Source organism: Aythya fuligula, chromosome 22, assembly GCF_009819795.1.
Source record: "Aythya fuligula isolate bAytFul2 chromosome 22, bAytFul2.pri, whole genome shotgun sequence".
Taxonomy (NCBI): domain Eukaryota; kingdom Metazoa; phylum Chordata; class Aves; order Anseriformes; family Anatidae; genus Aythya; species Aythya fuligula.
This window is the reverse complement of record NC_045580.1, coordinates 4464962-4492145: the sequence shown is the minus strand read 5'-3', so window position 1 is coordinate 4492145 and position 27184 is coordinate 4464962. Positions and strand designations below refer to the sequence as shown.

Sequence of the window (27184 nt, the reverse complement as noted above, 5' to 3'; positions counted from 1 at the left end):
GTATGCTGAACGTGCTTTAGGAATGAATGAAAGGAGCATCCAGCTGGCTTAGCACTGCACTGATGGGTGATTGAGGTTCAGGCTCACAAACCAAACAGCTCCATTCAGCTCTGAACTCATTCACTCTTCCAAAAAAAAAAAAAAAAAGAAAAAAGAAAAGTGCTGCAATGAGGCATACACCTGCATCCTTCCACCTCCAGATTTTGCCGGTCGTTTAGGACAACACAGGGTAAGAAGGAGCAACGAGCTCCGTTATTTCCCCATCACACCTGCAGCACTCCTCTGCCTATTGTCTTACGTTTGTGCTATTAGAAGGAAATCTATTTTTAATGCCTCGGAACAGTCCTGCAGCCACCAGAAAAAAGGGAAAGCTTTCTGGAAGCCACCCTACAGAGATGGAGCAGGGCAGGCAGCAGCCGCCTCGGCGCAGGAGGCTCCCAGGCACGTACTTAGCATGGCCTGAGCACCATGTCAAGCCAATAGGACATGGACACAAAGGGCAGAAAGCTCCTTATTTTCCCTTGCTTGAGATCACTTTGTAGTGATAATAAGATTTTCAGCAGCACACTGCTGCTGCAGCTTGTCGAGGAGACTTGGAGTTCATTAAAAAAGCTGCACAAGGTTCCACTGATGGCATTTTCTGTTTCCCTTCCCCCAGCTCCAGCCGCAGCCATCCTGATCTGGCAACGCTGCTGTGCAAACCCTCTGAGCTTCCAGGAGTCCCTGGGGAAGATTTTAGGGCTGGTCTGCACCCATCAGGGAGATGCCAGAGCGCACAGCACCGCACAGCCTCGTGGCAGCTGCCTAAGCCCAAGCTTTTTCCATGCTACGTGCATCCAGACTGCCTCTTCCTCTTGCACAAGCCACTTTCCCAAGGTAAATACACAGGGACTAATTTCCCTTGGGAAACGCTTCACCATCCCCTGCACTCACACCCAAATACAAATCAAATTCGGATTAGGTTTAATTTAAAGCTGCACAGCCGTTCAAGTACAACCAAGCCCTCTAAAGCTCTCCATCCACCTGGCTCCCGAAGGTCTCTCACCCCAAAGGGGGAGGTTTCCCTTGGTCTTTCCCTCCTTTGCCCCACGGTCCCGATGGATGAGAGCAGCTTCTGACTCACCGAGGCGATGGAAAGGTTTTACTTACTGCTGGGCCAGTGAAAGGAGCGTGGTCGCAGTTCTCCTGCCAGGACTGGTTGAGGCTCTGCACAAACTCTTGGAAGAAAGCGTGCGACTGGTTGAAAATGGAAAACCCCAGGATGTTGACTCGGTCGTCCAGCAGGCTGTCCAGGCGCTGGAGGGAAAACTCCTAAAGCAGCCCAAAACAGAAAGCAGGGTCAGGAAAGAAAACAGGCACCAAAAAGTTCAAAACCAGACAACATAACTGAAGGGAAGATGGTGCCATGCAGCCAAAAGCACATGAACCCACCACCTGCAAGCTGGGCCTGAAATCCTCCCACCAGCCTGTAAGGAAATCCTGGGTGCTGACAAGCGCTCCCATGCAGCTGGGAACCCCAGATGGTGCGAGCACACGGGCATGGGCTGTCCATTCAAACCCCAGCCAGGAGGAATCCCCAGGCCAGCAAGACCACCAGAGTGTGAAGGGCCACGTCTGGAAAGAAATGAATGCCATTTGCTCTTCCTAATTTCCTCTGAGAGCGCCTGACCCAGACCCCATCCTGGGCTGCAGACATCAGGCGCGCAGCGACGGCACCGCACCACCGCCGTGCCAAGGCAGAAACACCAAGTTTGAGCTGATAAACCAAGACAAGTCGCATGGAAAACACCATCCTGTAGTGCTGCTCCAGGTGCCCTGAGGAGATGCCACCTGCCAGAAAACCCTACGTCTCCGGGGAGGAAGCAAACTGGCCAAGGATGGTGTTAAAATGAACCGCAAGCAAAAAGGGAGAGCTTGATGCCAATGGAAGCGGTTGTACAGCAGGACCGGCTTCCTGGAGGAGCGTCCAGCCCTCCCCGTCCTATTAGCAGGAAATAATGGTGCCTTCCTCACTAATTTCTCTTTTGCTAATTGCTAAAATGGAGCGAGAAGGTGGGAGTAATAGTTTCAGAAACTGCTGGGTGCCCAATCTCTTCCATCACTAATATGAATGTCTTTTGGCTCCGTGGACTAGGAGATCTCAGCGAGTCAAGTCATTTTTTATCTGTCCTGCGTATGTGTGCGCGCAGGAACAATGCCTGTAAATCTCCGAAACACGGAGTTACGAGACTGCTCCAGCCCGGCAAACTCCCCCGAGAACGCGATCAGACCCAGGATTAAGTGCGTTTTGGACACAACCGCATTAACGTTAGGTAACATGAAATTGCCTGTGAACTATTGATTCATTTGAATGATATTATCCTCCTGCCTTGCTGACAGGTTATCCATTTACCCACAGCATCCTGTCAAGCGGCACAGCGAGGGCAGATGGCTAATGAGGACCGGGGCCCGAGGAGCTCCTGGATGCAAAGGGAGCAGCAGGAGATGCGCTGAGCCCCTGCAAAACAACGGCTCCCCCAGCAGAGCTGCGAGGCAAACAGTGCACAGGGCGAGTGGCCTCCCGAGTGCCCTACATGCAGAAGGAAACCGAGATGCTGTGCACCAAAGAGCCCCGGATCTGTTTGGTGAAAATCCTTACATCAGCCTTTTCCCAGCTCGCACTGGAGGTGGATGCTCGTCGCGAGCTTCTGGCTTTTCCTGCAGCCTCTTTTCTCTGTATCTGTCTACTTCCAGGCAAAACTCCAGCTGCAGAAAGCCCCATTTCTGCTGCAGTCCTGCTCGGACAGCACCCGGGCACCATGGGAGGTAAGCCCCATCCCTGCACTGCCAGGTATTTGCATGCAAGCAGTAGCACATCCACCTTTTCAGACTGAGGTAGAGAAATAAGGTTTGTATTTTTGAAACAAGGCTCAGACAGGCAAATGGCTCCAGAGAGGGCGCGCAGGGATTTGGTGTCAGATCCCAGAATTGCTCATTGAGGTCAACTCAACAAGACACATTGAAGATGGCTTTTACCTAAGCCAGCAAGAATCTTCAACAGCAGAGCTGACACAGAATAACTCCTCTCCTCTCCTCCTCTCTCTTCTCCTCTATTCTGCTCCCAATGATTTTTCCCCTCCTTACCCCAAAACAACCACCACACCTGACCAGCACATCTTGGATCAGCTCCCTTATGCCACCACTGCAACCCGAGGCACAAAGACCATAAAAAACTGCCTCCAAGTCTCATTTCAGATACACAAATCCTGGCTGCCTGAGTTCTCCCCCCTCTTCAGGTCTGTTTTTTCAGCGCACCCACCAAAAGTCAATATCCTGTTTCCTGAGATGGCAGAAAAAGCAGGCCCTGAAGGTCCGCAGCCAGAATTAATGAACTTTTAGAGAAGAAAAGTCCCCAGGCTTAGCTCAGATCACAGCAAAGTCTGCAGCAGCGCCAGGCAATTACAGTGCAGATTTTCTGACTTCTGCTACAGGGCTGCAACCGCTAAATATGTGCCGTTAAATAACAACACTTAGCGATTCTATGGCACTCCATATTTTCAAAGCACTAGGCGCACATTAGCTAATTGAATACAAAGGGGTTCCCTGGGAGACGGCACTGGAGGAGTTATTAGAGGATGAAGTCACTCTTGGGTTGGCGTGCTCCATGCGGCACTCGACCTGCCTTCTCACTTCACAGCAGCAGACAAAACCCTGGGAGCGACCCGAGCGTTTAGATCACTGGGAGAACCTGCCTAATAAAAGCCACCCGGCCAAGCTCGCTAATTCATGATATTAAAGCCACGAGCTCGGGTTTTGTGGCGTCACCGGCGGTGAGTTACGGCTGGGAGATTTACACGCAGTCATCTCCAATCTGTGAGGAGCACAAAACCACAGGGTGCAGGCACATCGCTCCGTGCCCACTTCATGCTGGCCCTGTGATAGCAGCAACACTCCAGGGACACCTGCCAGGTGGTTTTGTACCCATTGTACAGAGGAGGAAAGTGAGGTGCTGAGAAAAAAAAAAAAACAACAAGCAGTGAAAAACCTGACAACGGGAATCAGCCTCCAGGAGACAGGGATCAGCAACCTGCCCTTTGGTGCAAAGCATCAAAGCCATCGCTTAAATTCAAGCAGTTTCACGAAGCATCCTCCCAGATCTGCTCCTCAGTGACCCACTCGTGGACCAAAGCAGACCCTGTGAATGTTGCCCAGGTCCTCCCTGGCTGCTGCTCTCACCCATATGGTCAGACATCCACCTCACCTTACCCCAAAGCCCTGCAATAACCATGATTTCCTCACTGCACTGACACCAAGATGCCTTCACCCCTCCCTCTGCTCACACCCACACACGTGGTTATCCTCCTCTCTTCATTACTCCTCCTCTCTGCTGCTGTCCCAGCCCGTGGTCGCCCGCAGAGCCTCCTGGTGTAGCTCTGAGCTGCCTGCACTGAGCTCAGCCCCATCCCAGCCAAGGATCCGTCCCCCCTGACAGATGCTGATTTACACCAGCAGCTCCAGAACACGCTGTACTGTTCCTCCTCTATTTTTATGTGGGATAGGAAGGAGCACGCTGGGCCAAGGCTTCCATTTCTCTATTATTAAGACCTCACGCTGGCAAACCTTCCATCACAAGGGTATTTGGTGCTTCAGAAAGCTGTCACCCTCCAACCTCTGATTACAGTTCCCAGCCTGGCACTCTGCATCCTGCTGCCCTCGGGGCTGAGCACGCTAATCATTCCTAAGCTCCTCAAAAAAGACACTTACTTATTTACTGAAGTGGGCAATATTATGTTAAGCGTTTTATGGTTTTCTTGAAAGGCTCCATTTATTTATAAACTATCGACAGAGTCAGTAAGTTTATAATGGACCATGCATTAAAATCAATTTCTCTGGAAGGAAAAAAAAAAAACAACAAAAAGCCTCATCACGGGAACGAATCGTGGCCTTTTGAGGGGATACGTGGATGTGGACGACCTACCCAACTCACCATGTTATTCGGCTGTTCACGTAGTTAAAGGGGAACTGGGATCTTGGTGAACTTGGTGGTGATTCAGGGGAGCTGTCCCTACAGAATCTGGTTGCTCTTCCCAAGCTGAAGCATCACAAAAGCATCGGAGCCCTGTGCTGGTAAGGAAGGGCCTTTTATCTCCTCATGCAAGGAGAGCTGTTGGATTTTGGAGGCTGCTCTTCAAATGGAGCACTTTAGGAAAAAACACGCTGCCCGCATCGTTAGTGCAAGCGAGCGACTTCGATTTCCCCGCAGGGAGACTGGGGCTGAGGAGTGACAAAAGCTCAAAGAGGAAGGGGTCAAGTGGGAGTTTGGGGCCTGAAAGGGACGGCACATGGAAACGGGGTAGGGGGGCTGAGACAAATAGGACGAGAAAGCAAGAGGAGGGAGGAAAAAAAAAAAAAAGAGGTTTGCTCTCACAGTGGAGGGCCTGGGCTGGATCTGAGAGAATGATTTACTCAACAACTGGAAATCAAATGCGGGCTGGGCTTCCTACAGGACTCTGAACAATGCACAAAGAAGATGCAAGACAGGTAAAAGGTAGAACAGGCAGGCAGCAAGACGCAGAGAGGCACAAATTGCTGCTTTGCCGAACTCCTCCTCTTCTCCTGCTAGCTAGAATAAGGAGAAATGGCTTTGGCATCCTTGCACCAACCCGATCTGTTTGCCCTCCTACCACGTGTCACCGAAAACACAATAAATTCAGGGAATTTATCCACCATAAATTCAGGGAACCTACCATAAATTCCGGGAATGGCCGAAGCTCCTCAAAAAGCTTTGCATCAGCTATGGTGAGCCGGGCAGGTAGGCCGGCCTTTGGGGTGAAATTTGTCAAAGCCTAACGAGAAAGTCTGTGCCCTTCACTTGCACCAGAGCCTAGGAGAGACTGAGGGATGCCTACAGACCTCTTGCAGTGGGGCTGAGCACCACAGCCCGTGATGGAGCTGAAATTTGTGACATTTCCTGGGCCATTTGGACGCTGCTTGGCTCGCCGGTCCCAACGGGGCATCCAGAGCGACAACTGAGCTTTGGAAAACTCGCCCTATATGAGGAGCAAGCTCTTTATAAACCACTAACAAAGAAGGAACAATAGGAAACAAATAAACAAAGCCAAGCTGATTTATCTGGGCTCTGGAAATCGAATACGGCAGCTGTTTTATCAGCAACAACACCTCCGCACAATATTGTCGGGGAACAAACCTGCAGCCACTCAATAGACCGCCTGACTCAAAGCACGAGTAAAACTCCTTTACACCTCCCTCCTTACAGTAATAATTTTAATTGTTTCAATTATTTCCATCTAATCTCCTTGATAAATGTTTTGAAATTTAAGCCCAGCCTGGGGTCCGTATGTTATATTGAAAAAAAAAAAAAAAAAAGGAAAAAAAAAAGACAAAAACAACAACAAGCCACAGAGAACTAACAAGCTACAAGAATTAATTGTACCGCAGGATTTTGGAGGCATCCAACACCCCTTCTGCTCTGCACTGCTGATCTCCAAGATTTCTAGCACCAGGAGAAACTTTTTCTTTTTTTTCCTTTTGTCCCAATTTGAAGCAGCCTGCCATGCTTTACCTATGCACTGGCCTTATTAGCAGCATTATCATAAATCAAATTGTCAGCTGGGCTTTGAGCTGTACCCCTCCCCTCTCAGACATTGCCTAGTGCTGTTCTTCAGCTTAGGTCCCACTGTGACACCCTACAAGGGGGACGAGGACAAAAGGGGGCTCGGTCGCACCCTGGCTCAAGAGCACTCTTACGCAGATGATGGACATGGGGAAGGAGCAGGCAGCAGCCCTGCTCTGATCTGCGGGTTTCATTTGGGCTCCAGGAAAATTTGTGGAGCTTCTGCTGCTGACAGAAAGGGTCCCCAGAGCTGGCTGAAGGCGGCTGATAATGAATTTGCAGGCAGTAAATTAGCCCGTGGATATTTTTACATCAGGCTGCTCGCCTCGGCTCCAATGGAAACACGCTGGGGGCTGAGGACTTCCTCCTGGTTTGCTCCCGCAGCCTCGTGCCAAAGGCTGGCAGCAGCTCTCACACATTGCTCTGCCTCCCCTCTGAGCACCGATGGCACCCCAGGACCCCAGGGACCCCCGGTCCTGTCCCCACAGGCTGGTGGCAGAGGGTCCGTGGCCGCTCGCCTCCACGCAGCACTCCACAGAGAACTGGCTGCCAGCCGGGATACGCTCGTTAAATAAAATTAATGCCAGAAGACAGGAACAGAACCCCCCTCTAATGCTGCAGGGCAGGTGTTTAATTCGGCATTTTTGCCCCTTTGCCATCCTTTTTTTGGCCTGTTTTTCCATCTTCAGGTAGCTTAATGCTGCACAGACCGTCTGTTCCCCTCCTGATGGGCTCTCTCCCCATTTAAAGCCCTCGTCTTGCTTGCTCCCCCTCGCAGCAGCTCGCTCTGATTTTATCTTTTCTATTAGGCAGTGATTGTAAAACCTCAGAGGGTTCATTAGGGGCTTGATAATCCCTCCAGATTTATTAGTCTAAATTGCTCGCTCCCATCTCTCGTCCCCATTTAAGTATTACTAATTTCCTTTACCACCTCGCCCATCTGCCCAGGTTTTGCCCGATGTCACCTTTCTTCTTCGGTAGGCCCTGCCAAAATTTCAGTTCGCTCTGCTCTGGGCTGGTCTTTTGGATAAAGTGGTGAAATAAAACAGGGGAAACAACAATATCCTGCGGGAGGAAATGGCAACGCAATTCGTTTCTGACTCACCTGCCTCGTATCCTCGTTACACTGGATGAATGGGTTTCAGAGACAAACATCACCCCTCGACCCCAAGAAAATGCTTAATCACACCCATGCTCAAAACTAGTGTGGCGATGAGCTTAATTAAGCAGTGAGGAGCTTAATTTCTGTAGTTACTTTCGTTGTCCAAGCACCATCCATGAATACAGACTCCGTTGGGCTGGCGATGTGCAAGTGGAAATCTCTGATTATGTCTACTACAGTAGCACTGACAAACCCAAATTATGGATTAAGGCCCCACTGTGGCTGAGGCTAACCAAAATTTAGCATCTTTTTCCAGCAATGCTGTTACGTGTCCAGGCTGCAGTGTGAGATGGATGGGCAGGGGTTACATGGGCTGGAGACCCTGCTCCTTACCAGCTCCACTGGGTGGCACAGGGGTGAGAAACCGCAGAGCAGAAGCTGCTGCCTTAAATTAAATGATCTTCAGGTCCCGGGGCTTAGCTCTGCCCCAGGTCCATCCCTCCCTGGCCAGTGCTGAGCGTTAACATGAGGATAAGTCAGAGCAGTGCAGCTCTTCCTTGCGGGGCTGGTATTGAGCAAGGTCAGGAACTAGGGACTGAGCACTGAGCAGGACCAAAACGCTGTTAGCCCAGGTAGGAAACGTGGATTTTCCCTTCTTTTGTATTTTTGCCTTTTCTGACACCTTTCCCCATCCCACCCCAATTGCTACCTTGGCTTTCACCCCCTTCCTTCCCCTCTTTTCCCCTCCCCTTCCCTCGAGCTCCCCTTCCCACACGTTTGGCTCCATCCGCTCCCGTCTGTCTCCCACCCAAACACAAAGCGTGATTCAGCTCTCGGCTTTCCTGGCACAAGCACACCCTGGCATAAATATTAATAGAAATTAGAGACTATGAGTATCACCGGGGGCTGGAAGGCACCGGCACTTCATCATCCAGCCCGTCCCGCGCGCTCCGATTTCCAGCAGCCCCCACCAGCAGCCCCGGGCAGGTCCCGCTCTCCCCGTGGGCAGCGTTCCCCCCACCACTTGGCAGCCCATCGGAGAGCCTGCTGCAGCACCAGAAGTTTCTCTGATGGTTATTTTGGGTTTCCCCCTGCTGCCTCCTAAGCCCGGTGCTGAGGGATTTGGCCACACAATCCCCCCATTAGCGTTATTAGCAGCTATAAAGCCGAGTCACCAGGGGCTGCGCTGAAGTCATGCCCACTCTGCCTCTCCACATTTACAGCACCATCCCTCCTCCATCCTGCTCTTCTCCCAGAGCAGGGAGCAGGATCCTATAGTCACACCTCCAGCGTGCCCCTTCCAAACCACCCAGGAGCCACCCATCCCCTGGTGGACCCCCAATCTCATCACATCTCTCCAAACCCCTTTTTGCACCCACAAACCCTGCTGGAGCAGTGCTCTCACGCCCCACACGCCTTCCTTTAGCTAATGGGGTTTGTGTGGGGACCCCCCCAGCTCCTGCCCCCGCCGCCCTGCACGTAGGCAGCTCTTCCCCGTGCTCCCCGGGGTCGGGGAGATCAGCTCCCATTAACATGGCTCGACACGCACATCCGAGAAAAGCTGTGAAAAACGTCTTACCAGATTAGTGAAGATGTACGTGTAGTAGGCAGACGCCATTCCCAGCTCGGCTGCCTGCGAAGGAGAGAAAAAGAGATTAGACCTGAGCCTGGCAATCTTCCATCTCAGCTCCAGCACGGACACGGGGCCACATTTCCTTTCCCATCCTTATCGCTGCTGCCTCCCCCGTGTCGGGACAGCTGGGACACGGGAATTAAGTCCAGCAGCACCAAACCTACCTCGAAGTCTCCTCTCTGCACCCGCACGGGGTGCCTGGCATAAAGAAAGCACCCGTTTACAGCTCCAGACCCCGTGGTTTTGGGTCCACACCACAAAAACACCCTGCTGGGAGGAAGCCCCTTGGAGTAAAAGCTTTTGTCCCCCTCCCAGCAACCCGTGCCAGCCCCCTGAATGGGATCCTGAAGCCTACAGAGCCCCTGGATGATGTTCTTTGGCTTTGCCATGTTTTGAGGAAAGAGAGGTTAGGTGAGGTTTGCTTCCCTGTTAATTGGTACGACTTCTCTCCTCTTCAGCTATCGACTTAATGAGGGAAATTTTTTAATGTAATTTTCAAACATAATGAGGGCACGCAGCAGCTGAAAGGGCTCAGTGCTCATCTCCTTTTGCTACGAGCACCGGGATGCGGTGAGCAAGGCAGGAAAAGCTTCCGTGGAATGACAGAGAAAGGACAGCCATCCCAGCAGTGCCTTCCCCACATACATCTGCCAGATTCGAGCCTCAGTCCCAAAAATTAATTAACGTGAATGAAACCCAGCAACTCCAACCGCTCTCCAGAATTTAACAAGGGTTGTGATGGCCTCGGGAGCAGAAAAGAGGGTGAGAGCGCATGGGGATGCAGGGAGGAGGACGTGGATTTGTCTGTGGGATGATCTCTTCTGGAGACCACAGACCAGATCATTGAAGTTCTTCTCCAAAATTCAACCTTCTCATTAGAGCAGGAGTTGGTTGTTGGAACAGATGCTCAGGATTAATCTGCAAACCCTCCCGACAGCCTGTGTCTCGCTGCCAAGCACAGCTGGTCTCAAATCAGCTGCCGGACCTTGGCGAGAAGGTTTGCCCATCGCCCCAGACCACCCGGAGGCGATGGAGGCAGGGAGGGACCGATGGTGGCTTTGGTGTGGCTGGGCCCAGCCCGTCAGTCACACACCGGCACCCTGTGTCCTTCAAACAGGTGCCAAAAGGGCCACAGCAAAAAATCATTTGACCCGAAGAGCACCGCGACCCCACGGCTTTGCAAAAATTGCCTCGTCTCGAGCCTCCTGCACAATAAAGCGTGGCACCCATGTCCCTCCCTTCTCCCTTGCTGGGGACAGCGATAATGTCAGCGCTGTGTGACCTACTTTGAAGTCAGCCTGTTTGATTTCAAGGGCAGAAAATCAAAGGCAGCCACGGAACGGCTCCGCAGCAGCGCTCCCAGCCTCACTGTGCCCGCGGCCAGGTGGGCGGCCGGGCCGGGCTGGTAATCGAGGAAGCAACCATGTGTCTCCAGACCATATGTGGAGGGTGAGATGAGAAATTGCCATTTCCCTCGTCGTCCAAAGGCAGGCTGGCTGTGCCGAGGCAGCTCCGACACAGGGTGCTTTCAAAACGCTGGCACGTTTCTCCTGCTTTCGGTCACCTTTGGGCAGGGCGCAGCTCCTCACCCCCTGTTCCGGCTGCAGCTCCATGAAAAAAACACTCCCCAGCCTCCCCAGGTGCGAGAACGCCGCACCACAAGCTCATTATTTACAACCTCTCACTCCTCCAGTCCTCTGGCTGGGAAGATTACACCGGGTTTTACTGAACTGCTGAAAAATCGTGGCAGTCTCTGACGTCTCCATCAGTGGTGGCAGGAGGATGCTCAGGAGGAGAAGGGAGGCTGCAGGTGCCCGAACGCTGCCGTGTGCCTGTGGGAAGTCACTACGGCTCCTGACATGGGGACCAGGGAAAAAACACCCCAAAATTTTTTTTAAAAAAGGCATGGAGGTGCCCCCAGAATACCCCAAAGTGAGTATTTAGAAATGCAAAATTGCAAGAAGATGAATAAAAATCTTCTGTTAGGGTGGGAATAATAAAAATAACAATAAAAAAGCGCTAATTTTTTCAGCTGGCTGTCAGCACCATCTCAGATTTATCCCTGATGAAGCGCCCTGATAACATGAAGAGGACACCGTGGGTAATGCCTGCAACAGCAGCCAAAGGGAAGGGGGACACCGTTGCTTGTATTCTGCCTTGATTCAAAAAAAGTACTTCTTGTTCCTTCCAGGATGTGGGGAACTACACACAACTTCGGGCTCCATCTGGAGCCACTGCTCAATTTTGAAGTAGGCTATCAAAACAAATGCTAAAAATTGCAGCAAGAGACCATTTAAAAATAAACACGATTAAAATAAAATCTTGGTTAATAAGACAATCAGAGAGGAAGCAAAAAGTTAGAAATGTGTTTGGAGAAAAAAAAAAAGGAAACGGATTGGACTGATTGACTAATTTCACAGTGCTCAGCAGCCCTCCGGGGCTGTTTGATGGCACCAGGAGCCACGGGCAGGCGCCGCTTCTAGATAGCAAACACACCAGCTCCGAGCAATTAAACCTTTGCTTCTACAGTCCTGAAAAGCACGAGGAAATTATTTCCCCCAGAAACTCCATCAGGGACGATTCCTCTCTTGGCAGACAGCATTTCCAGTGTCACCGCAGGAATTTTTAGATGTTATTATCAGTAACACCTGCACGTGCACACTTGTGCATCGCACACGGCCTCTGGCTGGCTGGAAGCAGCAGCACTGATGCTGTGGTGCTTGGTCGGCACCTACCTTCTGCAGGATGGTGTGGGACATGGAAGCGTTGGCGTGCACGATGATGGTGGCTGTTTTGTCGTCCCTGATCTCTTTCAGCAGAGGGGTAGGGTCCCGGCTGTCGTCCAGCATTCGGACCGAGAGCGTGTCCTTGGAGATGAGGAACTGGCGAAGCAACTTCTCGAGGTTTAAAAGGCCTGCAAGTAAAAAGGGAGAGGAGAAAATAAATAAATAGACAACCTGGATGGTTTGCGCTTGGTTCCAAAAGCAGCTCTACCCTGCCCCGCAGTCACTCCTAGAGGGAAGTGTCCCCACAGCTCCGCGGCTGCATGTGACAAAGGAGAGGTTGTTGCAGCCCAGGCTCCTTTTGTGGGGCAGCAAGGACCGGGGAAGGATGGATGGAGCCCCTCCACGTGAGTATCTGCAGCAGGGAGGCCTGAAACCCCCCCGGCTTTATCCCAGCCCTCTGCCTTCTCGCCTCTGGCACTGCTGGCTGAAGTTTCTCCCTGCAGAGAGGTCACTGCAAGGGCTCCTTCCAGCATGGCTGCTTTGATGTCTAACAAGACGTCAAAGCTCCTGCTGCAGCTTTTTGTAGCGGAGGAAGAATATTTGATAGAATCTGTCTCTTCCAGCCAGCTGCTGGTTTTCCTCGGGAAATAACCTCCTCCGTCAACTTTGATTGACCGGAGGCCACAAGATTTAATCATTAGCAAGGCACAGACAGCTAGCGTGGCTCAAAAGGAAGGAGAAAAGCTGAGCTGAAGGAAATGCAAGGAGCAGAACCATGAGCAGGCGCCAAGACCAGCCAACGGAGGGGCCAGGCTTGGGTCAGAGCCTTGCTCCTCACCTGCCTCTTCCTCACCAGGAGCCCAGGGGACACGGAGCCACCCGACCCAACGTGGTTAGCAGCAGAGCACTGCTTTCACGGGCTCCCAGCACCTCCCCAAGGTAACAAAGCAGCGTGCTAATGCCTCAGCGAGGGTCTCAGCAGCAGCCAAGGCTCCTCTGGATCACATCTCTTCTTGATCCTCACAAACTCACAAAACAGGGGGGGAAGACTGGAGGGGAAAGAGCAAGCCACCTCTAAGCTCCCTGCTGCTCCTCCAGGGTGCCTCTGCTGCAGTTCTGCTTGTGGGGTTCCTACTGGTGCAATCCTTGACCCCGATGGTCAGTTCCTAAATCCTGGCTGTTATTCCCTCCCCTTGGTGGTCACAGTTTGCAGAACAGCTCTTACGATGGCATCCACCCCGGTGCTGCTCTGTGGTTGACTTTTCAGGCCAGGGATTTTGTAGATTCACACAAAGCCTCCCAGGTCAGGACAATCCACAAGCTACCCACCAATTCCACATCCCTTAGGCTGGCCTAACTCCATCGACTTTGAGGGTCATTTTCTGCTTCTGCCAGCAGAAACGACAATCAGTCCTCAGAGGAAGGATGCGACTTCTTCCAGTGACAGTACGAGCACGACGGGATAGGACCCAGGAGTCCCATCACACAGCCTTGTACTTTAACCAAAACAGCGACGACTTTCCCTCCAGGGAGCTAAATAATAACATCCTTCAAAACAAGGTTCTCTCACTGATGAGCAGACAGCTCATATACTCCCTTATTTGCCTCCGGGGAACCTTCCGAAAACCCAGAGTGCCTCGAGTCAGTTGTCTAAGGACTGTGCCTAGGAGCACTGCTTGTCCTAGGGGAAAACGAGGGCTTGTGCTCCTACACAAAGCTGGATTCTGGGCTGCACAGCACATCCTGCATTTACCCAAGAACACCAGAGGAAAATAAACGGGGCTGATTCAATTAAAAGGGTGATAACCTAATGCCAGCATCTGGCTCCTGAGGTTCTGATCCAGTTAAATGAAGAGCCACACTACCACCGGGCTGCATTCAAGTGGAGACACCTGTGAGTTTGTTTTTTTCTTTTTTTCTTTTTTTTAAGGTATTTGGGGAAAAGGGTGATGAGCTGGTGTGTGTGTGCTCTGTACCTGGCAGCAGCAAGGGCAAGACTGAGAGCACGCTGCACGGCAGGTTGGGACACCCAATTATTTTTTCTTCCCTCTTTTTTCCTTCCTTTTTTCTTTTCTTCCTTTTTTTTTTTTTTTTTTTTTTTTTCCTGAAGGTTAGGGTTACACCATGAAAAATTCCAGCGCTAAATGTAACGCAGAAGACTATTTGAATTATTTTAATTGCGGGATTTGGGTCAGGTCCTCGGCTGGGGTAAAACCTGAGCATGCCTACCAAAAAGCAATTTAATGATTACACATGCTGAGGATGTCATCTCCTCAGTGCATAAAGCAAAAAGAAAAGGCAAACACTGTCTTACTCCTTCTGTCCTTGTGCAGGAGTCTGCAACAACCACTAGCTGTGCCACTAGCCCAGCTGGCGGTGTGAAGTCTGCCTGTCCCAATTTAGGAAGGATGCTGCCTCTCCTAGGTACTCAGCCCCACCAGCAGAGACTGCTAAGCTCTTGCCAGCACTCCAGGGCTCTCGCTGGATCCATGCACCCCCTCAAAGTCCCTTTCTATGCTGGTTTGTAACGTAAACTCTAGTGCTAATGAATCTGGCTCCCTGAAATTAAAATTAAAATGGGCTGGGCTACTCCGTAGCAGCCACACGGCCGCACGCTGACCTTCCAGGCACAGGACATGCTTTGCTCGAAGCTCTGGGATGCAGAGCCTGCTCCTGCCACACTAGGAGAGTTATGCAGAGATGAATCCGGGCTCGCTGAGGTGAACACTCCAGCATCCAGATGCACAATTACCAGCAGATGTATGGCTACCGAGCCCAGGAGGGTGTGCGGTGTAGAGGCTATTAATCAAGTCCTGCTTTTAGGCCACAAACTGCACGTGGGTTTGGGGAGAGATATTTCAAAAAAGTGAAAAATCGCCTAGAATAATCTCCAGGAACAAGCTTAAGACTTTTTTTTTTTTTTTTCCTTTTCCTCCAAAAACCCATCTGTGCAAGCAAAACACTACAGATAGTCCAACAGAAGGGCGGGCGAGTCTTCCTCATGCCCTTTCCTCCTCCAACAAACACCTCCACGGGGCACCAGGGTGGAAAAGGTGCCCTGGGGGGGTCTGCCTTGTTTCAGGCTGCTCTGCCTGAAGAACCCCTGCTACAAAACCTTGCACAGCAGCGAGGCAGCACAGCCCTCCAGCCGTCACACACCAGCCACCCCGGTCATCCTCCAACAGGCACCAAGCATGCAAAGGGAGATGGAAAAAAAAAAAAAAAAAGGGCAGCCAGGAGCAGGGGGGCTGCTAACCCTGCCTGGCACTGACTTACATTCAGCTTTGGCGCAGATGAGGCAGGCGGTGGTGCAGTTAAAGAAATTCAGGATTCCTGCCACGGCCACGCTGATGTCGGTGTTGCTGGGGTGGAGGTTGAGTGTGGTGAAGCGCTGGAGCTGCAGCTTCAGGAACTCCTCCGGCGCCACTCTGAAGTGAGGAACCTAAGTGGGGAGGAGGGGAAAGGGGATATAATTAGAGAGGGAAACAAGGAATCAAAACAAGTAAATCTACCATAAAGGACCTTCGGTGCGAAACGCACAGCATGCAGAAAGTGAAATATCCCAATAAAACCACAGAAGCATCGGTGGAGTGAGGAGAGGAGGGTGGGGTCTGTGCAGGAGCAGAGGAAAATAATTATCGCAGCCACGGGAAGGAGCGGATCAGGAAAAGTCTTGCTGAGCCACTCAGAGAAAGGCAACGGGGTTGGTGATTACAGCACAGGAAACCATTCCGGATGACTTCAGCCTAATGAGATCGGGTACTAATTGCAGCCGGGCCCGCACTTCGTTTCGGGCTTGCTGCCTGGGTAAACGCGGAGGCTGCTTCGCAGGCAAGTGCCCAGCCCGTGCTGGGCTGTGCTGCCTGGCTGAAGCACTGCCCGGCCACCTCTGCCTGCAGTCCAGGTAATTAGGAGAGATGACGGGAGGAACACGATGACCCTGTGCTGCTGAGGCTCACGAGAGAGAGGAACAGATGCAGCTGCCAGAAGCTTTGGGGTTTTTTTGATCAGCAGAGAGGTAACAGGTGGCTGTGCAGCGGGCAAGCTCCAACAGGGCTCTAACCATGAGTCCTGCTAACGCTGTGCTTGTCGTTAATCAAGCAGAGCAGGATGAGGGAGAGGGATGCTGCTTCCCAGAGAGCTGGGAGCAGGGGAACGGGGATGTCACAGAGCTGTAGGACAGCCCCTGGGCTCCCTGCGAGCAGCTCCGCTGCCACCCTGCACCACGGGAGCCCAGACACCAGGGGGGAAGCCAAGTTGGGGACCAGTAACATCATTTCCCTTTTGCTGAGTGAATTATTTGGAAGCAATGGAGGACAGAAAGGGAAACATCTGCTTCTGCTTCATTAGAGGACTGTCAAGTCCTCTTTTCTTCCATTATTAGCCCTTCCTGAAGCTATCATCCTGTGCCTCCGATCTCTCTCCTCTTGGGAAAGGCCATTACTAGGTTGTGATGGCTGCTTTATTGACAGCGTAAGCTGTTTGGTTAGCAACAGGAAAGTTGAGGAGTAAGAAGCTGCTATCTGCCTCGATTTCACGCTGCAGCCCTCACCCCGAGCTCTGTCAGCAGGGGAGGAGCAGAACGCAAGAAAAGACAAATTCCTGGAAGCAAAGCAGGCAGGGCAGCTCCTGCACGAGCCTGTTGATCCCTTTTGGGAACCAGATTGAGTTGGAGACCTGCAGCAGCCACCACCCCAAGCTGACGGCAGCCCGGCTGCAGCTCACTCTCCGAGCCGTCCTCTCCTTCCCCAGGGCTCTGCCCCTGTAACTCCCCTCCCTGGGCAGGAGGGGAGGGAATATTTGGAAGACAAGGCACCGTAGGAGATGTAGGTGCCTTCCCCAGGTTTTCTACAGGCTCCTTCAGGCCCGTCACTCCTCCAGCCGGTGCCCGAGCAGCACTGCAGGACATTTTCTCTCTCCTTCACCTGTGCAGCTCTGTGAGTGCGATGTCTCCAGCCGGGTTGCTGCACTACATTTAGCACAACGGCACCAAGCGATGCTCCCGTGATATAAATCACTGGGAGGGCGGCTGGGATCGCACTCAAGAATCAAGTACCTCAGAAGTGTGCTAGCACTCACCTTCAATTTCTGGGAAAATAAAGGGACTTCGATCAGACTTCAATGGGAATTTTAGGGGAAAAGCGTTTGCAATCTCTTACTGCAGAGCTGCCTTTGCCTGGGATGGAGCACGTGTCTGGGGCGTTTAACTGCAGAAAACACTGCAAAATACACTCAGGAGACCCATCCTGCTGTAGCCCTGAGCACTAGGTCTAACAGACCTCCTCCATCTCCTCAACACTTGCAGTTCTCATGGAACAAAGGACAGCACTCCTTTGTGAATGCAAGTTATTTCCAGTGCTCCGTTCAGGTTCAGGCACTCCCCTTGCTTGGAGGCAGAGCCCACCAAAGGGCTGAGAGATGTTATCTGGCTTTAAAGGGATGAACTGGGAGAGGAGAACTCAATTTCTTCCCCGTGACCAGAGCTAGATGAGTGTAAAACAGTTCAAGGCTTGTAAAGCACTAAATCAGGCACATAGCCTGGACACAGATTTATAGGGCTCGCACTGGTGGAGCAGCAGCAAAGGGAAAGGGGTGCAGCTTTCCAAGGGGACTGTGCAAAAAGTGCACAGAGGAACACACACGAAGTCCCTTGGACTGGGATCTGCATCCTCCAGAGCACCTGGGGTCTCTGCACCCATCAGCACTGACCCTGACATCGGTGTTGCACGTGAGGGAAGCTGAAGGAAAAGGTGACGGAGATGAAAACAAGGACAAGGGAGGCCAAATGCTGTGCCCCCAGGGAGCCTCAGCAGCACCCAGCAGCTGGTGGGTGCAGGACAGGGTGCGGGGCCAGGATCTCTGCGGGGCCCCAGTACAGGATTTGCCCACTTACCTCTTTCTCCCCGCAGATATTGCTGATAATAGAGCTGGAGGCTGGGCTGGAGGAAGGTCCCAGGACGCCTACCACCCCTTTGGGAAGGATCTGGCACACTGTGGGTAGCAGAGAGATGAAACGTGCATTAGACCCCATCCTGCTTCACCTTGCTTGGCACAGCATCACCTCCTGCACACACACACACACTATACTCTGTGCCATTTGTGCCCCCCAAATCCCTCTGAGGCCCCCCATATCCCTCTGAAGCAGTCACCCTGTCTGTAGCATCCACCTCTCCGTCTCTCCCCAGCATTTCCAGATCCCCCCCAAGCCCCACATCCCCATCCCCGACTCAGAACAAGAATTTCTCTCTTAAAATTTTGCTTTTCTTGGCCCCCACTGTTACGCACCAGCAACGATGTAAACTGATGTTTATGGAGGCCACTAAACGCAGCAGTGACCTCGCTTCAAAGCATCCTCCAGCAGCAAACAAACTTGTCTGAATTTGGTCCCTCATCCTCTGCAGAGCTCAGTGGCAATGCTAAGAATCACATTACCGGGTTTGATTTATTTTTTTATTTTTTTTTTTTTTCTGGCAGTAGTTAATCTTCTGGCTCCGTGCCACCAAGGTTAGCAAAACAATAAAAAGGCCCTGACAAAATGAAGAAGTTAAATCTCTTCCCTCAAGCTTCCCGGGCTAAACTGCAACCTTTTGTCCTTTTAATTTGCAGCACACATTTTGGCCGAGTGGCGCTCCAAGGACTACCCCAGCTGGTGGCACCTGCCCGCTGCAATCCCAACCCGCTGTGCCACTCCGAAACGCTGCTCTGGAGCACTTTGCTTGCAAACAGAAGGCAAAATACTCATGCCTGGGTCCCAGGGCTCAGGAAGGCTTGCTGCCAGCCGTGGCCTCGGCACCACCACGCTTGGATCCTTTCTCCCTGGGTAGGAAAAGCCACAGGAACAACAGGCAGACAAGGCTGAGTTTCCTCAATAAGCACCAAGTGACTTATTTCTGAAGAAAGACCATACCACGGGGGAGAAGCGAGGCACCACAACTACTTATCAGCACTGTCAGGAGCAATCTCACGGCGTTGTCATGCGTAAAACCAAGCCAAGATATCAAAAAGCCGAGGTTTTAAAGATGCTGCCTCCTCAGTACGGCACGGCTGGTGCGTCCCAGCGCGCAGCCCCTTCAGGTCTCTGGTTTACATATCAGTGGCTGTAAGAAATTAGCTGTGTTCAACAGCCGGAAAGAGGAGCTAGAAAAACTCAAACCACAACATATTCAACATTTTTTTTTTGTAGTGAAGAGAATTCATCATTGGAACTGTCATACCACGGAGCAGAGCAGGTCTTCTATCAGCTTCAGGTCCTTAAATCAAGACTGGACAGGAGGTGAGGGCATACACTGTGCTGCTTTTTGTTCTGCTTTAGTTTTTAAACCACCAGGATATAGGGCTGGGTGCCGTGTTCAGTAGGACCTGATCAGACAGTTGAGGTGGTTTCTTCCAGCCTCCCCAGCTTCATGGCTGGATCACGAAGCCAAAAGCTGAGGGTTTAGTTCATCCCTTTGGGGATTTTTGTTTTACTTCTCTCCAAGCACTGCTTAGAAAAAACCTCCATATGTTTCCAGGTCCCGACTTCTTGCAGAAAGTGCCCATGATATGCAAACATCTTCTCTGGGGTTTTCCTCCCTTCCATGCTCTCGCCCTGCACCGTCTCAGTCTGAAGCAGAACACGAGCGATATTTTTCTGTGGCATCTTCAAAGGAATCCAGCGCTCGCTTCTCCTCTCTGCTTAAAAATTTACAGGCACTTATACCTCTTCAAGAAGAGCCTTTCAAGTAAGAGCCCTGGTGTTTGAAAACCCCGCACGCCGTCTCAGTGGCACTCAGCAGACAGCAGCGGCCCCTCGGGTGCTCTGCTGCTCAGCACCAACAAGAAGGGGTTGCTGAGCCCTGCTCAGCCAAGGGTCAGCAGGGCAAAAGTCCTGGGGAGGAATTGCTTTGAGCACGCAGGAGAAAGTTTGGCGAGCACTTTTCTTCTCATCTCGCCCGTGGAGAACAAGAAGTGGGTTAAGTAGCCATAGCAACGGAGATGCAACAGCTGTCAGAAGAAAAAGAACCTGCTTCGCTCTCCAAGGGTGTAACATCCAGCGAAATTAAGGGAAGTGAATGGAAACAAAGCGGAGGTGCCCGAGGCAAAGGCCTCGACCATGTCGAGGAGAGCTGCTTCTCCTGTAATCCAAACACGTTTCCCATTTCACAACATTACCTGGTGCTGTTGGTCTCTGCAGGAGGAGAAGTCTTAACCCTGCTACCACCGTGGGCAGGATGGATTCAGACAGATGCTTTCAGGAACGTCAGCTCGGTACCAAAACCCATCTCTGATAACTGCACAGGGTAAAACCCAGACTTTGGCGCAGCCCCTGCCACTCCTGGCCGCTTGTACCCCAGCACACGGGTGCCACACAGGCTGTATTCAGTACAGGACATGGTGTCGGTCGATGCAAACTCACCTCTGCCCAAGGTTGCATCCAATTTTCATGTGCTCCAGAACTCAAAATCCCAGCAAATACCAGACCCCAGGGTGACTTCACGTGCATGTGAACGTCAAAAACCATCCACATGGATGCACAGACATGTATAATGCAAGAACTGCCCATTTGTTGTTGTGCCTTTTGGGGTTCAAAGACAAACATGTGCACACACCCACTTGGTCAGGCAGTGCCCTCCCAAGACCTCGGGACATTTTGGAAACCTTTACATGACCCCTGCCTGCAGGAAGCAGAGCTGCCAGTGCTCTGGTGTGAGCATCCCCCTGCGGTGCAGGGCACAGCACCTCCTTTGCTGCACACAGATACCTGCTGCGAGGGTTGGAGGTGGCAGGCAAAGAAGCCTCTTGCCTCTAATTGAAAATAAATGAGCAGGGAAGGGATGCAATTACCTCAGCGTTTCCATGATTGCAAAATAAATCAGGGGATCTTGAACATCGGGGAGTGGTCAGGATGGGCTTCTTGTGCAAGAAACAACAAGTGATTAAAGAGAGAGCGGCATGGAGAGTGCCCGGAGTGCTCCCTGCAGCACCCTTCGTGCTTCCTAGCAGCAGCACAACCACCCCATCAGCTGCAGCTGCCTTAAATGCAAAATCCAACAGGATCACGAAAACGATGGGACAGTTCTTAGCACATCCAAACCAATGCCACTGAATGGGCTCTGAAGCTGCAGCGTGAATAAAGAGAAATTAAAAATCATCTAGTTGCTCACTCTGACTGCTGGCCTGCCCTGAAATGTTGGGATTAAGAACAGAGGGATGCTGAAAAGAAGGATGAAACGATAGGGGACAGGGTGACAAGTAGAAAACCTGTCCCTCCCTTGGCATCAAAAGGAATAAGGTGTTTTAGATAAAGACACGATTAAACGAGCTGTTTTGGATCTCTGTAAAAGGAGCTGAGACATCAAACACAAAGAGAAAACAAGCTTTACTCAGAAGGGCAGAACAGCTCAATCCCCAGCCTTCCACTGCAAACTCATCTCAAAGCACGGGGCTTTACAGGTGTTGCTTACGGGAACAGTCAGTGTTTGCCTTCATTCATACACAGAGCCGAAACAGCAAATCAGGCAGGAATATGATTAAGATTGACTCAGATTTTACCTGCTACGGGAACTGTGATTCTGTGGTCCCTGACAGGAAGACGTCTGAGTCAGTCAGGAGGAAAAGGGAAGGAAAATAGCTCGATGCCAAGCTGAAAACCAAGTCGCAAGAAGTCTTTCCCCTCCTGAAGCTCCAGCTGCACACACAACACCGTGATGGGATGTGGCAGCAACATTCCTAGGCCGGCCAGGTGAGCGTGCTGTGATATTTAAGGGGGATCTCAAAGGGCATGAGATTTGAGAGCAGTATTATTAAACAGCCGTCCAACTGCTTTGCAGCCATAGGTTAAAACACCTAAAGTGCTTTTATTAATATTACGTGTGATAACAAATATCAGTGTGGTGTTAAAACTGAGAAGTCAGACAATTGAAAGCCATGAAAGGCTTGGTATTTAAGTTACAGGATTTGATTTGCCTCTGCTAGCAGAATAAGTCAGGAATAACTTCAGTGACATTAATGGCGGAATCATGCAGAACCCAGATTTTTCCTCCTGTAAGAAATGCTTCCAGACGTTTTTCCCTCTGAAGAAAAGGCAAATAACATATTGCAGGATTCTGTGAGCTCTCACTTCACCAAAATCAAGTCGTTTTGCTCCAGTTTCTACTTCTTATGTTCTTTAATCAAAGTCAAGAAAACAAAGAAAATCTCCCCGAGGTAGAAATTCGAAATGGAAAATTGCCTCTTCCCCATTTATCCCATTTCCATGTTCTCCCAAACACCACATTTGCTGAAATCAACAATTTTGCGCATAACACTTCCTCCTCAGCAAATGAGTATTCTTCTGCTAGAAAAACATCCCAACAGAAAAAAACCCAGAGCAACATTGCAAGCGACAAAGAAACCCAGAAGCTGCTGATCTTCCCCACAGCTGTGGGGTCACCTGGCGATCGAGCCTGCAGAAACACTGCTGCACGGCACGGGTTGAGGAGAAAGGAAAATGAATGGATCTGAAAACTGTTTCCTTCAAAGGCACAGCAGGCTAAATCAAGCTGGCAATTTTCTCATTTCCTACGAGGCTCGCTGGGAGATGGAGAGTATTTTCTGGGAGAAGCTGGGCACAGCCTCGGGAACACGCAGGCTGTCCCCGTCCCTTTTCCATCCTACAGGTGACCCAGCCCGAGTCCTTGGATTTGTACAATCCTCACCAGATGGGAAGACCATGAAAATCCTGAAGAGAGGGATCCAAAAAGACAGAGAAGTGCTTGTTTTAAACATCCCCTGTGCTGCTGCACGTGACGAGCTTAATCTAGCCTGCCTGATGGGCGAATGGTGCTATAAATAGGCGCCCAGGTACTTGCTGACGTGCACTTTATTAACTGAGAGCTTCTATAAATAATGACGATGCTAATTGAGGAAAGGAAGGTGCTACCTGCTGGCCACGCCAGGCTGCTGGGCCCATCCTGCCAGCTGCCTGGGGAGCTGCGCCTGCCTGCTGGGCTCCCAGGCATGGGGATGCTCGGGACTGCACAGCACCAAGGCCAAAGCTACAGGAAAAGGCAGCCTGCTCCGACCCACAGCACCCTGCTGTGCCTTCCTGGGATGCCCTGCAGGCTACGCAGGCTTGGGAGTGAGAACCATGGGGGAATGAGTCCAAAATCCCCATTTAAATGATTTCTCCAGCTTCTCCAAGACAGCTTGTAATAAAAAAAATAAATGTAGTCCTCCCCTGAACTCAATGGTTGTTGCAGAAAACATCCTAAAAAGAAGCTATCATCTCACAAAGCATTTTTCCCTTTTACAAGAATCTCTTGCAGATCCTTTTGGCCTCTATCACTCTGGCTCCCAAGAGGTCTGTGAGATGTTGACCATCAGGGATTTTTAATCCACCAGCGTGCAGTTACCACGTTGGGCATCGACACAAACACCTATCCCAGAGACCTGTTTGCATTAGAGGATTTTAAGCAACATGGAAGGCGTGCTGCTCTTTCAAAAATAGCTCTTTTCAATCCACATGATTTCAAACATCACTTGAAAATTCCACTTTGTGTAAACAAATCCGCTGCCAATCTAACGCTCTGAGAGAGCCATCATGTTTGCTGACACACAGCCTTCCGCGGGGTGTTAAAAATAACTTAATTGCACTGAACTTGCCCAGAGTCTCTTATTTGCGCACCATCGAGGGCTTTACAATGGAGCAGCACCTCCTGTATCACTGCTCCTGTTTACTGACACACGGAGTGAAGAAAATAACTTGTCCCGAGCTGCTGAGCTGAGCGGTGGCAACACTCATGGTGGGACCTGGGTCAAAGCCTCAGCTATGATAAATTTACGCTCTGCAGCAAGTGCAGCATGCCAGAAGCCTCCAGAGAGGTGGCAGAGAGAAGAGCAGGGGAGGAGCAGCCCCACGGAGAGATACTCACTGGTTTCTGCCGTCTCGTACTCGCTGTCCCGCAGCAGCTCGAAGATGTCCACCTCCACCTTGGCCTTCCCCGCCCGCTCGGGCGCGCGGTTGATGCGGTTCTTGGCCAGGGTGATGGAGAGCCGCTCCCCTCTGCTGCACTCCATCGGGTCATCCAGGATGGCAGCTGCGGGATCAAAAGGGGACGGCAGAGGTTAGGCTCAGGAGGACTTCACACACCCCAAACCCCCGGCCGTGCACCCCCTGGGCTCTCCAATGCCGTGCCAGCAGCCACTGCAGCAGCATCGCTGCTCCTGCCAGCGCATCCTCCCTCCTGCGCCCGGCCTTTCGCACCGTTTCGCCCACCTCCAGGCCTTGCCAGACACGGGGGCGGTGAAGTCTCTGCAGCAGTGGCCGCGTTACCTGCCGGCATGCTGTGGCTGCCCACGCTGCTCAGCTCCGGGTGGTGCCAGCACCCGCGCGCTCCAGATGCTCCCGCAGGGGGACCCCTGGCTGTGCCGCCCCCAGCAGCGCTGACCAGGGCACTGCCCCACATCCCGACACACCAATAATGCAAGAACGTCCCCAAACAGCCCCGTTTTGTTCATAAAAAAGCGCTGGTGCTGTGCTGAGAGCAGCCCATCAGTGCTGATAGCTGGAATATTTCGGGAAGCATGTGGGCAGCCGTGGGTGGGGAGGGACAAATATTTTTCAAACAGAAAGCACTTGACTCTTGAACTCAGCTCCTGGGCCCACCCACTCAAATCTGTGTTAGGCAGAGGGTGATTGTAGGGGGTAGTATTTTTATTTTCTTGACGGAAGGCAAAAAGCAGCCGGAGCCGAGCGTTAATCACAGCTTTTCATTGAGCTGCCGCAGCTTCTGCAGCCCCCCCAGCGCCTGAGGGGTCTCCTCCAGGTTGCCTGGGCTTTGTGGGGTATATCAGAAAGGCACCGACACTTGTCTTCCTTTTCTAAAGTCACTCCAGAGGGAGCCACGTCGTTCAGAATTGCTGCCTGGGCTGGAGCAAGCCCTGCACGTGCAGATCAGTGGGGCTCCGCTGGGCTGTGTGGCAGGGAACTGTGGAGCTCACTGCAGCAGCTGGCTGCCTTCTTAAAGCTCTGAAATGCATCGTTGTGCTGGTTTTTCCTCCCTTTTCTGCTTTTTTACTTACCCAGTTTTGCATTTTCCATCTTGGGAGCACACAGCTGGTTAGAAAATGCTGGTGGGATTGTAGCACAGCCATACATAAAAGGAGAGCTGTCTGCTTCCCAGGGACAGACGTGGACCTGGACTCTAGAAGTGTCCAGCAGTCCTGCATTCCATATAATTTAAGGGACAGCCACGAAATTCACCTTTCTGCACCATTTGTGAATCAGAAAATAAGCATCATGGAAGATAACTGGGCACCAACCCCGCCAGTGAGGCGGAGGTGGCCCCCCCTTAACCCGATTTACTTCGCATCCCACCAATACCCACTCGGGAACTCCTCTTCTTCCTGCTCTTCCCAAGTTTTATAGGAACGTGGCCGAACTCAGGACCGATGAGGAGAGACACGGCAATACTTCTTGGAAGAGATGCACAGATGTCTTGGCGAATGTTACCGGTCCTCCAGGCGACACCAGCTTCCCTGCTCCGCAGGCACGCACGCACCGGCCTTATCTGCAGGCTCAGGCCGTTAATCTCAATCTCATTAGGCAAGGAAAAAGGTTGGGCTTTTCCTCCGAGGCCAGGAGCACGGATCACAAGTTTTGTCAGATGTCGATGCGGCTGGTGACCGCTCTTAATTATGAAGAAGCCAGGAGAGGAAGGGGCCAACCAAGCAGCTTGCTCAGGTTCCCCCTTCTCCAGGAAAGCAGCAGCAGGCAGAGAAGGTCCTGAACCATCCCCATATCTCAGAAGAAGGTCCTGAACCGTTCCCATTTCTCATCCACAAAGCCTTTTGGTGTCTGTGCACTTTTCTCTTTGGCTCTGCTTCCAGGAAAGGGTAGAGCACTGCACTCAGTCAGATGAGCATCACAAAATGCCTCCTGCCTCCCAGGTGCTGACAAAGCAGAATTAGAGACCGGCGGGGGGAGCGTGTGTCAGCACCCTACACTCGTTATCCTGCAATTTTGGGCTTCAACAGTCACTAAGCTGGACAGCGTTTCCAAGTCAATTGTCATTTTCCAAACAAAGTTCACTTTGCTTTTCCACCACTACATAGTTAAACACATTTTAAAAATGAAAGACTTGAAGCTGAAGTGGTTCTAATAATCTCCTCGGGTCAGCTAAGTACAAATGTTTGCACAGGGATGTTACGTCTCTATTCTGGATGATGGCTCTTTTTTTTCCCCTCATTGTTATTTTTGGAAATCTTGAAACCCTCCCTATGGCTGGTAAAAAATACATAAATTGCCTGTTCAGTTCTGACAGAAACTGAGATTTGCAGCCCACCTGGGGGCTCCAACCCTCTTCTCTGCACACCGCAGGACGCAGCCAGACAGCCCAAATGCCATGACAGAGGTGGTGGTGGCACGCAGGGACCAGCCACCAAGCAAACTGCAGCACCGTGTCCCATCTTCCTGCAGAAGAAACCCCACAAAAGCTGCAGAAACCCCACACAATTTGTTTCCTTGAATTCTGGGAGACTAGTTAGTTTTAACCACATATTAAACCAGTCCCCAGGACAGACTGGGTAATGAGACCGAGCTAATCTTTATGTATTATAGGGAACGGATGGAAAAGGTCATTTAATGTTTAAAAAAGGTTGGTTTTAAAACTTCATGTCTTGGGATGCAGTGCCAAAGCTCATCTAATAGTGGCATCATTAAGTATGAACGAAAATCTTTATATAAATTCCCTTTCATCTATTCCTGTCTATTAAAAATGGGAAGCTGCATCAAGTAAATCTTTAATCCTGAAAACTTACAGCAAAGTCTTTGAACTTTGTTGGCCTCAAAAATCACTTCTCTCTTCGCCGTCATAATAAATGTCTCCAATCTCGACTGCCTTCGCCACGAATTATGGGGAAAATATTTCGGAAGGAGCTGAGAGCACCGGGGCTGGCGATGCTCGATTTGGGCTGCAGAGGATTTCACGGGGGCTGAGACTCAAGTGGAGCCAGCAAGGACCGGAGGTGCTGAGCTTTTCTCAGGAGGAATTGACTGGCAACATCTTTTCCCATGGGATATTCCCATCATGATGGATAAAACTCCTTGTTAGAGTAATAATTCTTATTTTAGTCGCTATGCCCAGGTTTTC

At 51.3% G+C, this 27184-nt stretch overlaps 1 protein-coding gene across 2 annotated transcripts in view; it reads right to left on the bottom strand.

Annotated features, from left to right (window-relative positions):
* Positions 1-27184, bottom strand: part of GRIK4 (glutamate ionotropic receptor kainate type subunit 4) — a 165079-nt gene that overhangs the window by 32379 nt on the left and 105516 nt on the right. For both annotated transcript variants that reach the window (XM_032201853.1, XM_032201854.1), the window contains exons 3-8: positions 23966-24130; positions 17968-18065; positions 15351-15516; positions 12084-12262; positions 9295-9348; positions 1150-1311 (exon numbers count right to left, since the gene is read on the bottom strand). In XM_032201853.1, coding sequence (XP_032057744.1) covers positions 1150-1311; positions 9295-9348; positions 12084-12262; positions 15351-15516; positions 17968-18065; positions 23966-24130 — 824 coding nt within the window. The remainder of the gene's footprint in view (positions 1-1149; positions 1312-9294; positions 9349-12083; positions 12263-15350; positions 15517-17967; positions 18066-23965; positions 24131-27184) is intronic.